Source organism: Delphinapterus leucas, chromosome 5, assembly GCF_059928025.1.
Source record: "Delphinapterus leucas isolate spDelLeu-1000000601 "Yukka" chromosome 5, BTC_Dleu_Yukka2, whole genome shotgun sequence".
NCBI classification, from domain to species: Eukaryota; Metazoa; Chordata; class Mammalia; order Artiodactyla; family Monodontidae; genus Delphinapterus; species Delphinapterus leucas.
This window is the reverse complement of record NC_143133.1, coordinates 53,010,579-53,027,400: the sequence shown is the minus strand read 5'-3', so window position 1 is coordinate 53,027,400 and position 16,822 is coordinate 53,010,579. Positions and strand designations below refer to the sequence as shown.

Genomic DNA, 16,822 nt, shown 5'->3' with positions numbered 1-16,822 from the left:
AGACAAATACTGTATGATATCACTTATATGTGGAATTATAAAAAACAAAATTAGTGAATATAACAAAACAAGAAAGACTCACAGATATATAGCACTAGTGGTTACCAGTGGGGAGACGGAACGGGGAAGGGGCAAGATAGGGGTGGGGAATTAAGAGGTACAAACTATTATGTATAAAATAAGCTACAAGGATACACAGGGAATACAGCCACTATTTTATAATAACTATAAATGGAGTATAACCTTTGAAAATTGTGAATCACTGCTGTACACCTGAAACATATATAATATTGTATATCATCTATACCTCAATTTTTTAAATGATATTTATATTTTTAAAATTATATAATCCACTCTATAGCAATTTTCAAGTTTATATTGTTCTTGCAACAGTAAAAATGTTCAATTTTTATATTCCCAGTTCTTTGCATCATTCTGACACAAAACAGTCACTAAAAAATGTTCAAAACTATATGCGTACACACACATTCACTGAAGTCTGACTTTCTCACTTTTAGCCTCTGGGTTTTTTAGGATCCATTTCGACCGACCTAGAACCAAATACTGGATGCACACTGCAAGGTATATTTAAAAAAGCAAATTCAAGAAACAGCAAAGGATACCTGTACCACAGCTGGACAAAGATCTGGAGAAGCTTTTTTTTTAATTTGGTACACAGCAATACAGAAGAAAGAAATATCAAGGATTAACACAGTCTGAATGTTTGTGACAAAGTAGAAAGAACAGATGAAGATGACAGAGCAGGAAAAGAGGAAAAATTACATACTTATCATTAATGGAAAAATTAAAAGATTTATTGCTGGAGACTAGGAGTAAAGAAGAAGGGGAACTAAGATTATCTATTACTCCACATCACATATTTTTTAAAGGAAAGAAAAACAATAGTGCAAAGAAAACATGAGTGCAATAACATGGACCCATACACTGTGCTGAATAGCAGGAAAAAATTTCAAGTAAGGATTTTAAAACCTTTTTCACTTATTGAGACTCACTTAAGAAACAATTACGAATCACTTTCATTACTCTGGGGGTTTGTGATGAAGTTTCTTACTATTTTTTAATTACCTAAATAAGATACTCACTTCAAGTATTTTCAAAATTTAAAATCCAGTTTTTACTTAATTCAGTAAAATCTTCTTTGACATTTTCAGTTCCATATAATGTCAAGTTTAGGAAAATCAAAGAGAGAGGTAGAGAAAGTGAAAATGACTAGAGGAAAAAGAGTAAGTTACAGATGCCAAGATGCAGGCACACAAAAAGATAAATTCATTTGCAAGAACACTGGGACAGATACAGGCACTTGAGTTCTAAAATGAACTAGTCCAAGTAAACTGTGTTTGTCATACTCTGGTTTCCTGGTCCTGGGGTGGGGGGTGGGGGGCGGTTACCACTATCTTAAGAAAACACTGAAAAGTCACTATTAAACATTCTAAAACTAATCTTAGCCTTAATCCTAAAGTTGTTTCACTTTAGACGAGATGGCTGATAAAGCCTAACAGAAAGGAAACTACTCTCAGGACTGCAGCCATGATGGTTGTGCAGTATCACCTCAAGGGCCAAATGAAATAAAGCCAAAAGTCAAATCAATCATTGGCTTGGGGTTCCCCACCCCCAATTTAGAACTTTCCTAGTAATGAAGTTCTCTGAGGAGGAAATGTTCAGGTAGACTAGAGGAACACAGACTGAGGACACAGGCTTAGGGGAGAACCAACCTCAAATCTGCAGCAATGAAACCAGTCAAGGAGAATCATTACTGAAGGTAGGATTAGAAAGTGTCAAGATGGATTGAATATCTAATACCTACTAATATAAAGATCTAGAAGGATAAGGAAAGGAACAAATCATTTAGATTTGGCATTTGAAATCATCTACAGATCAAGTGTGAAATTCACACAATGAAATTCAAAAGTTAATTTTGAAACAAATAATATATCAGTACTCTGAGACACTTATTCAAATGGCAGCTGGGGGGGAGTTCAACCCTGACGCATTGTAATGTTAGTTCAATCTGGAAACAGTTATCCTTTGTTAAGGAATAAACATGCATTTTTAAATATGGAATACTAAAAAGTTTCATATAACGGTTTGTAAATCATCACATAAGTCCAATCATATAAAAACATAGTAATTTTTTAATTAAATAGGCACATTTGAAAGAAAGACGCTCTACAACAAAGTGTTCCTTCTTGCCTATTTTCAAGGACTTGTACCAATTTAAGTCATTTTACAAACTCTAGGAGTTTAAAGGTTTAAAGGCAATTTCTATTTCTTAGACTTTATATAAATAGATTCCTTTCTAATCTAACCATAAAGGAAATTTTATAAAATTTCCTCTAAACATTTTCATAGCCACTGTATCTTTTAAACTTTCAAGACCTCCACTTCTATATAGCTTACTAATTGGCCTCTTTATTTATCTCTCTTATCTCCTCACTTCCATCCACCTAGACTTAGCTTTTCAAACACTGAGGTCATGTCACTCCCATGTTTAAAAACCACAGCTTCTCAACCCCTGACAGGATAATAGATTTAGAACTCTAAGTTCATGAAAAAAACATTCTGAAAGGTCAAAATACCTTTTTAAGCCTTTCATTTGGCCTTAAAATTTAAAGTAAAGTTACATTTTCCATAACTTGTGCATGTTTAGTATTGTTAAATGTTTTAAATTACTATCTATTAAATATTTAATGTTTGCTTTCAAAATAATCTAGTAAAATGAATATGCCAAGAAAATGTATCACAACTTTCCTGTGGCTTTCCATACTCCCCAGCACCTGGCTGAGTACCCCAGTTTTAGATGTGCTGACATTTTGATACACAGGGAATAAACAAAGGAATATTAAAGCTCTTGAAAATTTGGCCAAACCTTTCTCCTTGCATTTCTCCCACTCTACATACAACCTATGCTTAACTTTAAAGAAAACTATTAACTTATTCCTTATTCTTGCATACGCTTCCTCCTTGAAAGCCTTTTCACTCATCTCCACAACAAGCCCTATCTATACATCAAGGTCCAGCTCAAAACCAACCCTCCTCCAAGTAATAGTCTCTAGTAGCCTTTCTTTCTCCAACATTTTTAGGTCTGTTACTGTTAATCACAGTCTATCTCATTACTATGTCTAGCTGTGTGTATAAGGAAGCATACAACATACCAGCTAAGAATCAAAGCTTTGGAATCAGAGAAACACAGGTCAACATCTGACTCTGCTACTTACTAAATGTAACCTTGGACAAGTTACTTAAGAGCATCCTGAATCAGTTTCCTCATCTCTTACATGAAAAAAGCAACTATCTAACAGAATTAATCTCACAATCAAAAACAGTGATGTATATAAGGCACTTAGCACAATACTGACTGCCAGTAATAGTTTAATAAATATACCTATTATTCCCAATAGGCAGACCCATGTCTTAGTCTCTTTTGTATTTTTTCCCATTCGTACTACATGGTATTAGGCATAGGCATATGCTTAATAATTGCTTGGTTGATGAAATCTGATCAATTCAGAAGTAATCTCCTAGGTAGGTCTTAATAAGGTAAGGTCCAAATTCTGGTAAATATCAAAAATGGCTTGCTAATCATATTATTAGGTGTTAATTTTAACATTAGCTTAATGAGTTCAAACTTTAGCTACCCTATACACAAATATAGATCTCCATGCATCATTCCGAAAATGTTCCACACTGCATTATTATCAATGAGTAGGGCAATATCCAAAATACTTGATACAGTTACTCAAAAGTCTAAATTAATCTAAAAACATTAGCATGTATCCAATCACAAAGCAAGCCTTTAGCAAATTAAAGAATTCCTGTGTGGATCCTATTGTTAAAATTAAACTAAATCCTGAACCCACTTTTCCAGCTGGCCCTCTGAGTTTTTCCTGTGTCAGGGGATTCCCAACAGAGACCACTCAGTTCTGCCATAGCATTCTCAAAAAGAGTACCAAGGGATGCAATGTTTCCAGACCAATAAGATTACTACCAATTCTTAAATGGTCAGAATAGACTAGATCAAAAGGGATACGAGTATGTTCTTTAATTCTGTAGTCAGCAACAGGAAAAAGAAAAAAACGACCTAGAGCAATGACCAAAGACTAGTAAAAAAAAAAAAAAGGGACTGGTATGGGACTTCCCAGTCGGTCCAGTGGTTAAGACTTTGCTTTCCAATACAGGGGGTACAGATTCGATCCCTGGTCAGGGAGCTAAAATCCCACATGCCTCGTGGCCAAAAAACCAAAACATAAAACAGAAGCAAGGGCTTCCCTGGTGGTGCAGTGGTTGGGAGTCCGCCTGCCGATGCAGGGGACATGGGTTCGTGCCCCGGTCTGGGAGGATCCCACATGCCGCGGAGCGGCTGGGCCCGTGAGCCATGGCCGCTGAGCCTGCGCGTCCGGAGCCTGTGCTCCGCGGCGATAGAGGCCACAGCAGTGAGAGGCCCGCGTACCGCAAAAAAAAAAAAAAAAAAACAGAAGCAATGTTGTAACAAATTCAATAAAGACTTTCAAAATGGTCCACATCAAAAAAAAAAAATTTTTTTTTTAAAAAAATGAAAGGGACTGGTAAATGATAACTATGGGAAAGGAAAAAAAAAGGATACAGCAGAAAACCTAGCCATCAAAAGGCAGCTTCAGGAAATCCTAAGCTAAATTCAAAAAGAGTAACTTCACAAAAGGAGGAAAAACATTTTCTAACACTATGTGAAGTACACTATGAATTTAACTATTGTCACAATGAAAACATTAACACGTGCAAATTCACAAAATATTACTCAAAGCAACATGTATATGTATATATATAACATATATGACAAAATATACATATTTTGTCAGAATAAATAATTGTGTTCTATAAACATACGATATAGTTATGTATGTGTGTATGTCTATTGTATACATGTGTGCCCTTTCATAAGCTATTTCTCAGGGGCCATATCTGGATGAGATCAATCACTGCCTACTGGGATCAATTCATTGACTCTGAATCTGTTAGGCAAAAAAGAAAAAAAAAAGTGATGTTTTGAATTATTCAAACACTGCTTTAGATTATAATCAACAAGCACTCAATCACCAATCCCTAACTTGCTTTAAATTTCAATCACTTTGAAAGTAAGAACCCTAAATATAAATGTATTATTATTAAATTATTAAAATTTTATATATCAATATATACACACACATATATATATAACTTAAGCCCTTACTACACAGCACTGTAAATAGTTAATGGTTTCACCTTATCAAAACATTTGCACACACTGAATCCTGAAAAGGTAATATAAAAAAAGAAAAGGAAATATAAACCAATATTCTTATGACAACGGGCCTGTTTATTTTGATGTGACAGTCTCTCTCTTTAAAAGAACACCTGCTTGCTCAAAACTAAGCATGCAGTAGATGATTTAAAGGCAATTTATTCTTAAAATACACTAAACCTCTAAAGTAAAACCCTTGAGTGGCAAACTTCAGTGGAAAAGACTGTTTTCTAGATTTTATTAGTAAGAGGCAAACTCTTATGAAGTTCCTCAAGGTAAGTATTTAAAATACTAATCTGAAGAGAAAAAGAGAAGATAAAGTGACTTTGGTTGTCATTTTCAGAGCTATTAAGAATTCACAGTTAAATGACATCTTTAATACAGAGCCAGAGATAGCAATTCTCTCAAAATTCTTACAAGAATTTTCAACATTCACATGAAGCTCAGTTTCATTACTAAAACTCTCTATTCCATTTCTATCCAGTAACACTGCCTAGATTATGATAACACAGTATTTTTTAAGTTCAGTCTATGGTTCTCCTTCCTGAAGTGTACAACAGCAATAATTAATTATGTTCTGGGTTTAGCACAACATTTACAAATGGAAACCACAAAAGAAAGCACTATTCATACAATCAGAATAGGAAGGAGCCCCATACTGACCATATAATTCAAAGAAATTTTCAGTATGCTCTAACTTTGTGGACTGTATTTACATAAACTTATTAAAATGACCCAATTTAATTTGTATACTGTATAATTTGATTATCTTAAATTTCAAGTGATTTACATGATTCAAAAAATCAATATTCAGGCTTCCCTGGTGGCGCAGTGGTTAAGAATCCTCCTGCCAATGCAAGGGACACGGGTTCGAGCCCTGGTCCAGGAAGATCCCCCATGCCACGGAGCAACTAAGCCCGTGCGCCACAACTACTGAGCCTGTGCTCTAGAGCCCGCGAGCCACAACTACTGAAGCCCATGCACCTAGAGCCCGTGCTCCACAACAAGTGAAGCCACCACAATGAGAAGCCCGCGCACCGCAACTCACCGCAACTAGAGAAAGGCCCGTGAGCACAAAGACGACCCAACGCAGCCAAAAATCAAAATAAATAAATTTATTTTAAAAAATCAATATTCTAACAAAGGGAAAGAATATTAAGAATATTAAAAATAAATTCCAGGGTCAATATTATTTTAGTAAACTTATTTTAAAGCACTACAGCACAAACTAATTTTGTGTGATATATCAGACTTTTCATCCAATAAGAATCACCTTTCCTTTTTCACAATACCATAAGTAACTCAGAGGAATTTAAATCTTCAAAAGGAAGGATTATAAACAGCTTATTAAAATAAAATTCGATCTTAAGTAATTTTCTTGACCTAATCTACACGATATACAACATACTGTTAGTGGTTAATACTACATTTTCCGAATCATGTGCCCTTTTAGCAATTACATATTGATAAAACACTAGCCAATTATTTATTAGCCAAACTTTTCTGCTCAAGAAACCAAGAGCCACACTCCTATAGCTTCTAGAAACCCAAGTAATTCTGCTTCCCTTCGTGCATGAGGCATTAAACCTTCACATTAGTTTTATCTTGCTACTTTCCCAATAATCACTATAAGACTACTGAAGCATAAAACTATACAATCTAATCTCTCACTCAAACTCTATTACACTCCTAATACTGATCATTCTGTAATCGTTTTATCAAAATTACCCAGCTATAAGTCTGATGTTTCAATTTCCACTTAAAGGGCTTAATATACTAAACGGTAAAGCAAGCTAAATATTCCTATCATTATGTTCCATACACTACAACTTCCAAAGAGCTTGGAAAGTTTACCAACACCCTCCTCTCTAGAATAGTAAACATCCTGTCATTGAACCCAGTGAATAGCTGCTTTGCTCTAAAGAATAGACCTCCTGAGCTCCACTCACAGCAGCTGTTAGTAACTTTCAAACGCCTGTTGGACTATCACTTTGGTTAAATTAATGATGGGTCATCTTGTTCCACTTTATTTTCCTTTTTAGTCTTGCAATTATGCAGAAAATCTACAAAGTACTTTTAAAAATAAAGTACAAAAAAAAAGCTTACTTTAAACTCCACTACTTTTCCAAAAGAAATCATTTCAAGATCCTTACATCATTACTTAAACCACAACCTATCAGTAGTACATGACAATGGAAAGCTTTAAAAGGATTCAATTTTCTACCTCACCTTACCACATATGTTCGCCAGTTTTCAATAATTTCAAGAACGTTCCATACTTTTAAAAAGTGCTGTTGCAGTCTATCAGAACTGTGCTGCTCAAATACGAGCACCGAATATCCTGCACTTGGTAAATTTTCGGTATATTCCTGGTAACCTGCTCAGCTTTCTGCACCTTTGCACCCAGTGATGCTCCCACCAGCAAATACTATCTATCCATCCTTTATAACGGTCTTCTCCCCACTCCTCAAAAAGTCCATATTAGACTTAGAGGTTTCCGCAAACTAATAAGGAACCACTAAATACCACTAGGTATTATGACTCTCAAAGAATCGTCTCCAGCAGCCTCCCCTGGGACATTGTGCTCAGCGGGTCTCTGAACCTGTGAGACTCGCTGCCAGCTGCCTTTGCAACAGCAGCACCAAAGGCGGACTCAATACCGCATTGCTGCTGCTGACTTCTTCTAGCAGCTTCAAAAAAAAAAAAAAACATCAGTCCAGTACCCTGCAGACCCTGCTGGCTCTTCTGCAGCACGGAAGAGAAACCACCGCATTGCTCAGCGTGGAGCACCGGAGAGCAGACTTAAGGGCGGGGAAGCGACTGCCGTCGAGAGGCTTTGACGAGGGCGGGGTATCAAGGGGGGAGAGGGAAGGCGTCCGGAGTGCAGCGCCCAAGCAGCTGCCAGGGCGCTGGCGTCTCGGCACCCGGCTGGGCATCGCACACTGACGAGGGCCGTCGAATAGCAGGCGCCGGGCAGGAGGCGCGGGCCCCTCCCAGGGATGGGGGTCCCGCAATGCCCGGCCGAGCCCCGCCCCGCCGCCCTTCCGGCCCTCACCTGTCATGAGCGCCGGGCTGTCGCCCCCCGCCGCGGCGGGAGAAGAGGCGGCCACCGCGGCAGAGCCCGCCGTCCGCCGTCCGCGGAGGTGCCTGGGCACCAGCTCGCATCCGTCCGCCGCGCCTGCCACCAGCAGCCCGAGGACCAGCAGGGCAGCCCAGCGCCGCCGCCGCAGCCAGCCTGAGGCCGGGCCGGGCGTCGTGGCGGGATGAGGACGCGGAGGAGGAGAGGGGGGAAAGCGCGGCGGCGCCCCGGCCGCCAGCCGCTCGCCCGCTTCGCGAGGCGCCGCCGCCTCCTGCGACTCCTCGGGCCGCCCCCGCCGCCTCAGACGCGAGCTCCTGTCGGGCTCCAGCCTGGTCCCGTCGGCACCGGCGGCCTCTGGAGCTCGGGTCCCGGCTGCGTTCATTGGTTTCGGTTATTTAAAAAAAAGGTGAGGAGCAAAAAGGTACGTCGTCTTCAGGCCGCGCGCGACACTCGCGCTGCTGCGGCAGCAAGACTGGGATCCGCTGCTCTGGCGCCTCCAAACACCAGTCCCAGCGTCCGCGCCGCCGCCGCCGCTGCCGCCGCCGCCGCCACCGCCGCCGCCGCCGCGGCGCATCCCCCCGCCCCCTCCGGCCCGCGCCCGTCGTAGTACCACGCTCGGCCCGGACGCCTCCTCCCCTCACACATTCGCTCGCATACCAATCCCCCGCCTCCTTCAGCCCCTCCACTGCGCAGGCGCGACGGGGCTGCATTGGGCCTGCGCGGCACCCGAGCCCCGCCCCCGGGGGCGTTCCGGGTAGGACGAGAGCCGTGGGGTGGTTTCCAAGGCTTTCGCTGAGCGGCGAAGATAGGGGGTGGGGAGGAAGGCGGACATGCCCCCTTCCCCCATTCACGTCCCCCTCCCCCATTCACGCCCCCACCGCGATTGAGGCGGTGGGGGCGGGGGAGCGGGAAGCGGAACCAAGGGGACGGGGAGAAGAGTACGGACATCCGAAATCGTTTGGGCGACTTTTAACCGTGCAGATGGCAGCAAAAATAATTGCATGGGTCAGAAAACCTTGTAATCGGAAACAGCGGCGTCTCCAGAATTTCGGCATAGGTGGGGCTTACAAGAGGCTAGCAGTATGGAAGTGGAGGTCATAGCGTTTTACTTACTTACCAAAGACTTAAAGCTCTTGCTAAGTGCTAGTGTGCCAGGCAATGTCCTAAGCGCTTTACAGATTTACACATTGTAACTCTAAAAGTTAGGTGGTGATATCGTTTTCATCCCCATTTTACAAAAGAGGAAACTAAGGCTGAGAAACGTTGTTATTTGCCCCCAGTTTCCACAGCTAAAAAATGGTAGATGGTGCCAGATTTAGCGCCACTGAATGTAACTATTGAAAAGGATTTGGTCTAGCCTTTACTCTCCTATGTTAAGACATTGCCTGAACTCATCACCTCCCTAACCGCACCCCACCCTAAGGAGTCTTTGCTGTCAGCTGAATAGGTTGACAAAAACGGCGTTTCAGATTTCATTTGGCTTCACGTACCTCAAAAGAAGCACGCCACACACACACACACACACACACACATTCTCTCTCCAGAGGCACAAAGTTGTTTTGCAGATAGAGTTCTTAAGCACAAAGGTCCTGTTTGTTATTGGGTTTCTGTTGTTGGGTTAGGGTTTTCATTTGGTTTTTTATTGGTTTGTCTTCTCAAGTCAAGAAGATACTCAAATTACACAATCTCCCAAATAATTTCTTAGGCAGTCTGACCAACATTAACCATGAATGTCACTGACTGTGGAAAGACAGATGCACACTTCAGAAAAGAACTAAGAATTTCTTTGAGGCTAATCAATCTATCAACAATGAATTCTTGACAGACTTCTTGGGGACACGGTGTTTAGGTGGCAATTCTTTATAAGGCATCAGGGAGATTATATTTCCCCTGCTGAAAGGCACAGCAATCAAGTCACATATTTGCTGAATGTCCTCCAAACGGAGATAATTGTACTAGAGGGCCAGAAAAATATAAAGAAATAGCAGGCTTGTTTTCTGCTCTCCAGAAGGCAACATTTCATTCAACATTAACTGAGTGCCTAGCATGTGCCAGGCAGAGTACTTAGTAGTGGGGATTCAAGGGGGTATAAGAGAGACACTTGGAAAAGTCAAGTCAGTTCAGAGATATAAGACGGAGAACACCGTCCCTGCGTGGGGAATCTTACAATCTTGCTTAGCAGATAAAATTTACACCCATTAAACAATTAGAGGCTAATACAAGGTAGTAGTTAATCAGTTGTTAAATTGGACAGAGCAAGCTGTTACTGCTGTTTCAATAGCAGTATGAAACCACGAACAAATTAACAAATCACTGGGTCCAAGCTTCTTTAAACAAAGATGATATGGGCTTTTTTTCTTTCTTTCTTTTAAAGATAGATGTTGGCACTGAGATGGTACTGGATTGGGGCTTATGACTGTTTATTCTTCTCACTACTGGAGCCACAAAGGAGTTACACAGGTAGAAGAACCTGCAAGCACTAAAGAGACCTCTCTCAGGCAGGCCAGGGTTCAGCAAAACATCCTCCATCTCGTATCTTCTTTGTCACGGGTACCAAAGTTTCCGGCTGTTAAACGGGTGGCCAGAATGCATCTTCTTGCTGAACAGAGGAATAGTTATCACTGTGCATCGAGCAGAAATCTAGGTGCAGAAAAGAGAAAGTCCATTGCTTTGGAAGACAAGCCTATCTCTAGAATTACAGATGCTACAATTTGCAAGCCAAACGTAAAGACAAGGCTCCAGTTGAAGCAATCGCTTCCTTTTCTTCTCAGGTTTCCTGTTCCACCTCCAAGCCTTTCCTTTCCTTTTCTTACCTCCAGCCAAATCCTATTCAAAATCCACTTTGACCCCTTTTCCCTGACACCTACCTACTCCAAACCTCACGATTTACCATTTATTTACAGAATGTCTGTGTCTAATTTTCACCCATTCATGACTTCAAGCTTCTGATAGGCAGCAGTGAGCTTTGGAATCAGACAAACCTGGTGGCAAGAGCAACTCCACGGTATTTCAGCTGCGCGACCTGTAGACAAGATAATCTGTCCTGGGTTTCCAAAGGGGAAACTGGGGGCCACGTAATAAACCCGCCTCACAGGGCTGTTGGTGGCGGCGGGAGACTGAAATAACAGGTCAGCCATTGCTTGGTGCCCGGCACACAGATACGTAGTCATCCCAGGGAAGAACTGGCCCCAGGCTCTGGGCGTGTATTCTAAGCGTGTTCCTGGCTTAGGAAAATTGCATCGCACTTTGCGCGGTGGATTAATTTCATCTTCCGACAAATCCCTAACTCTGTGGGGCGCCCAGCACAGACGCACACTAGGATCCGTCCACCCGGGCCCTCTCCATCCCAGAAGCAAATCCGCCCTTCTGAATAGTCTGCCTCCTTCCGCATCACCTTTTTCCCCCCTTCTCCCCGGCAGCCAGGACAACCCACAACACCCCACCCGCTCCAACCCGGAGAACCGGATCTGGTCCCTCGAGTGAGGCCAGCAGCGCGCCTGCGCCGCCCGGCAGCCTCGCGCATGCCCGCTGTCTCCTGCCGCTTTTCCCCAGGTGCGCGAGCTCTCGGACTCTCAGACTCCCGCGGTTCCGGGACGCCGAGCGCGGTTGCCCTCCCGGCTTCCGGCTCCCCTCCGTGGGCGGTGCGTCCTTGCACCCGGCAGCCAGGCGATGACGTTGTGACGCGGGCGGGCCGTGGGTGGGCGTGGAGCGAGAGCAGGGATGGGGGTGGAGAAGTGGGGAGCTCCATCCTGTAGTTAACCGAGAGGGGCTTTGTCTTGCTACTCGCACCGCCCACGGAATTTCTCCGGTCCGCCTGTAACCTGGAGGGCGGTTGCAAGTAGGATTTCTCACCTTCGACTTCGTGTTCCTGGAATATCGGAGGCTGACTGAACATCATCCGAGAGCCCGCTTCATTTGCTCATCCTGGTTAAGCACCTTGGAGAAATGCAAAGAGCTCCCTTTGGTGGAAGCACCGTTGCGTACCAACCGTTCTATGTGTTCCCACTGACTCCCCACACTAGCTTGCAAGGGAATCAAGGCCCCGAGAACTTTGGAAACACGTCCAAAGTGATACTGCTTAGATGATGGTTCCAGTATCTGATCAGTGAAGGCTCCGCGTATAAATATGGCCCTCAAATTGTTGAATAAATTAAAGCACTAAAAAAAAGAGACACATTGGGAGTAACTCATTAGCAAGATTCCCTCTCCCTAAAGCCAATAAGGCATGGAATATTACCTAATCCAGGGAAGGTGGTAAACCTCATACCATCTTTCTGCTTGAGTGGAGAAAGGAAGTCTCCTAAAAGGTGTCGTGCATCCAGAGTAGGAAATAAAAAACTAAGAATTTTTAATGTATTAACATAACTTTTTTTAAAAGCCACCCATCAGAGCAAAAGCAAGTCAACTCTGCCCACCAAAGCTATGGGAGTCAGCAGGATCTGGGGTCATTTCTATTATTAAAGATGTTGGCTCTGGTACTGCTTAATCTGAGGTGTTACATGAATAATAATGATCATGTAGTATCTGATAAGTGCAAAAGCAGTAGGAGTTGACAGTTCCTGTAAAAAAGAGTGGAATTGTGATGGAGATAAAAGAAGAGATATTCATAATTGAAAATGATGAGAGAATGAGAATTCCTTCATTTGTACACAGATGACTTCCTTGGATAGTACTGACAATTCTGAAGATAAAAAGGCAAATTATGCAACAGGTAAAACATGATACACCTATGCTCTTGACAGCAAGAGACTGGAAAAGTGATTGATAGAATGGAAAAACCTTGGAGTATGATGCAAGAGATAAGCTTCTAAGTCAGATACCTACTAACCTAATCTGAAGTCAGTTAAGACCAAGTATTTGTTCTAGAACTAAAGCTTAGGATGGTAAATTTTTTGTTTTCCGGCAAAGTGTGGTTCCATGGGCTCAAAGCACTGATCAAATGTTCATAACACCTGTGAGTTACAGGGCACAAAGCTGCTAAAGTGTTCCTTTCAATACTTGAAGAGATTATCTAGGAGGAAATTACCTACACTCAATTTCAAAGTACAGTAAGTCCCCTACATACGAGCCTTCAAGTTGCGAACTTTCGATGATGCGAACGCACGTTCCATCAACGTCAGGCGTGAGTGAAATTGCAGCTTGCCCTCCATCTCCTATTGCTGATGATCTTTCAGCTCTACCATCTCCCACTTCCTCTCCTTCCGCCAGTCAGTAACTCTTCTTTCCTGTTCACTCAATGCCAGCCCCTGTATGCCATTGGTTGTAGTGCACTACCGTACTTTTCAAGGTACTGTAGGATTTTAAATGTTTTCTTTATTTTTTGTTCGTTTTTTATGTATTATTTGTGTGAAAAGTTTTATAAACCTATTACAGTACAGTACTATATAGTTGATTGTGTTAATTGGGTACCTAGGCTAATTCTGTTGGACTTACAAACAAATTGGGCTTATGAACGCGCTCTCAGAATGGAACTCGTTCATATGAAGGGGACTTACTATATACAAAACATATCTATTTTAGGAAAAGATGCCATACAACATATATGAGCAAGGACATTTCAAAGTTTCAAAAGGTTTTAAGGTTTCAAAGGGTTTCCCATCTCCCTTTCCTTTTGTGGAAAATTCATCTGGAGACTGAAAATTTAAACCCCTTCTCATTAAGTTTGAATGAATAAAAACATGGCCATAAGTACAGCCATTTGGAATCTAAACGCTTTGTAAGGAGAGACGCTCCTGTATCTTGGTTGCAGGAAAGCCAGGTCCTTGCTGGAGGCTTATTTGAGCTCTGATGTCTTTAAGAATATGGATTATGGGGCTTCCCTCGTGGCGCAGTGGTTGAGAATCTGCCTGCCAGTGCAGGGGACACGGGTTTGCACCCTGGTCTGGGAAGATCCCACATGCTGCAGAGCAACTAAGCACGTGCCCACACTACTGAGCCTGCACTCTAGAGCCCACGAGGCACAGCTACTGAGCCTGCCTGCCACAACTACTGAAACCCACCCGTCTAGAGCCTGTGCTCTGCAACAAGAGAAGCCACTGCAATAGAAGCCTGTGCACTGCAATAAAGAGTAGCCCACGCTCGCCGCAACTAGGAAAGCCCGCACACAGCAACGAAGACCTAACGCAGCCAAAAATAAATAAATAAATAAATTTATTTTAAAAAAAAAAAAAAAAAAGGCTTCCCTGGTAGCACAGTGGTTAAGAATCCGCCTGCCAGCGCAGGGGACACGGGTTCGAGCCCTGGTCCGGGAAGATCCCACATGCCACGGAGCAACAAATCCCGTGTGCCCCAACTGCTGAGCCTGCGCTCTAGAGCCCACGAGCCACAACTACTGAAGGGGGCGCACCTAGAGCCCCTGCTCCGCAACAAGAGAAGCCACCGCAGTGAGAAGCCCGCGCACCGCAACGAAGAGTAGCCCCCGCTCACCGCAACTAGAGAAAGCCCGAGCGCAGCAAAGAAGACCCAACGCAGCCAAAAATAAATAAAAATAAAATAAATAAATTTTAAAAAAAAGAAGAAGAATATGGATTCTGGAGTTCACATAGCCATTTACTAACTGTGTGACTTTGGCCAAGTCACTAAACATTTTAACTTCAGTTTCTTCTGTAAAAAGTTCATAATAATAGTACCTAGACAGGCTTGCTGTGAGGTAAAAATGGTTGTAAAGGTACTGGTGCATAAATAGCTATTAGTATCTAAGCTCATAAGGGTGTTAAGGACAAGAGCTTGTTTTCACTTAAATTGTGCAAAAGAGGAACATGGAAAGAAAGAACACAAGAAAAAGATAAGAGCACATACCACAAAAGTAAGCGCATAAAAATCTTTACGGGGCCTATGCCTGAGGGGATGATCAATGATGGTATTTGAATCCCAGTTCTCTAGAAAACAGAATCTGAGGTAAAGGCTTATATAACAACAATTCCTTGGGGCGTGCAATGCCAGGGAAGCAAGAGTGAGGGGAAAGGACAAATGAGGCAGGGAAGGAAGTAGAAAAAACTCAAGGGGATGAACTCCTGAACTGGCTGCTGGGTCTCGTGTGATTTCTCCGTAGCAGACTTGGGAGACCACAGTGTTTTGGAACAGAGGAAGGTAGAACAATGGAGCTCCAGGCTCCCTTCAGGCAAAGGTTCCTGCAGGAGCTGTGAGACCCCCCATACTTCTGAATCAAGGCTCCTGCCTCCTCAGGCAGCTGCCAGGGAAGCCACGCTCTCAGCAGCAGTGGCATTATCCATGCATGAGCTGAGGCGGCAAGTGAATGGGAGCCAACAGCACTCCCCAACTGTCCACCCGCAGCCTGCAGCTTCCAGCAGTGCCTACCACCTCTGCAGCAACAGAAAGGCTCCAGGAAAAAAAGGCTGGGGATTCAAGGCATTAAGCAAAACATTACTAAGTCATGCCCCAAAGCAGCATGAGGGACCTGAGCAAGCAGAGCATCACAGTGTCTTGGCCACTATCACCAAGACAGCCACAGATTTCAACAAGCCTCCTTCCAAGGAAGATTGAAGCATCCTTTTTGCAACCTAGAAGGGTGCTGTTGCAGTGCAGTAATGCTCCAGGATGGCAAATGTAGCATCAAACAGAAGACTATGACCAAGCAAACTCAGGGAGATACATAACTTGGATTCGACATAACAGTAATGGCAGAGACATAGGAGGACCAAGGCATAAAGGGCATTATGAACTAAGAGAAGCCCTTCATGATTCATGCATCAAACGTTGAATTTAAGTGTCAGGTAATATATTAGGTGCTAGGATCAAAGATGAAAAAAACAATCCTTACGTTCAGGACTTAAGGAGCTCACAGTCACATAACAGCAATAAAAAAATAGGTGTTTCATTCATTTATTCGTGCTTTGTTTAATAATATCTGCCATCATTAAATGATTGTTTTACAATCTCTGGTGTGGATAAAACTTCCAAGAAAACAGTTCATTTTTCAAGTTCTTCCCTCAAAAAATTAATATCAAGTGAGTTTATGAATGATCTCATACTTCACATAATGCAGCTGCCAGGAACTGGAAAATTAGGCATTTGTCTGAATGTTTTAATATTTACACAAAGGTGTTCCAGAATATGTTTGGAGGAGTGGAATGATTAAAGGCTTGTTTGGGAACCAGCTTTCTGACATGGAAAAGAAGGAAAACAGCCTGGAGACGTGGAGGTTCAGATTATGGAGGAGCACATTCTTGTAGCATTACTGCAAATCCAGAAGGAAGAAGATGACAGTTCAGTGTTCTCTCTCTAAGCAGGACAAATTAGTGCTATTTGTCCAAAATTTATTGGGCCCTGGACTATGGGGAAATATAAAAAGAAAAGAAAAACACACCTCATGGGAATTACATTCTAGCTGGGGAAGCTGACAACATGTAAGATAAATATGTGTCAAGTGTCAGATGCTGGTAAGTAATAAAGGAGGAAAAGAAGCAAGGTGAAGGAAGGTGATTTTTGAGTAAAGACTTGAACAGGGT

General features: G+C 42.5%; 2 protein-coding genes across 2 annotated transcripts in view; both read right to left on the bottom strand.

The window, feature by feature from the left end:
- The window catches only part of STIM2 (stromal interaction molecule 2), a 167,361-nt gene extending 158,452 nt beyond the window's left edge, over positions 1-8,909 (bottom strand). The window contains exon 1 of the mRNA XM_022566409.3: positions 8,331-8,909. Within this exon, the coding sequence (XP_022422117.1) occupies positions 8,331-8,736 (406 nt within the window). The 5' untranslated portion in view covers positions 8,737-8,909. The remainder of the gene's footprint in view (positions 1-8,330) is intronic.
- Positions 8,910-9,095: 186 nt separating this feature from the next.
- LOC149749129 (uncharacterized) lies at positions 9,096-14,890 on the bottom strand. The gene is made up of 2 exons (XM_089911738.1): positions 11,336-14,890; positions 9,096-10,994 (listed from the first exon to the last, which is right to left on the bottom strand). The coding sequence occupies exon 1, from the start codon at positions 12,250-12,252 to the stop codon at positions 11,563-11,565; it is 690 nt and encodes a 229-aa protein (XP_089767864.1). The 5' UTR covers positions 12,253-14,890; the 3' UTR covers positions 9,096-10,994; positions 11,336-11,562.
- Positions 14,891-16,822: the final 1,932 nt, after the last annotated feature.

Excerpts from the sequence above, each read along its gene's own strand:
- LOC149749129 (XM_089911738.1), bottom strand. The coding sequence starts at position 12,252 with ATGATGTTCAGTCAGCCTCCGATATTCCAGGAACACGAAGTCGAAGGT.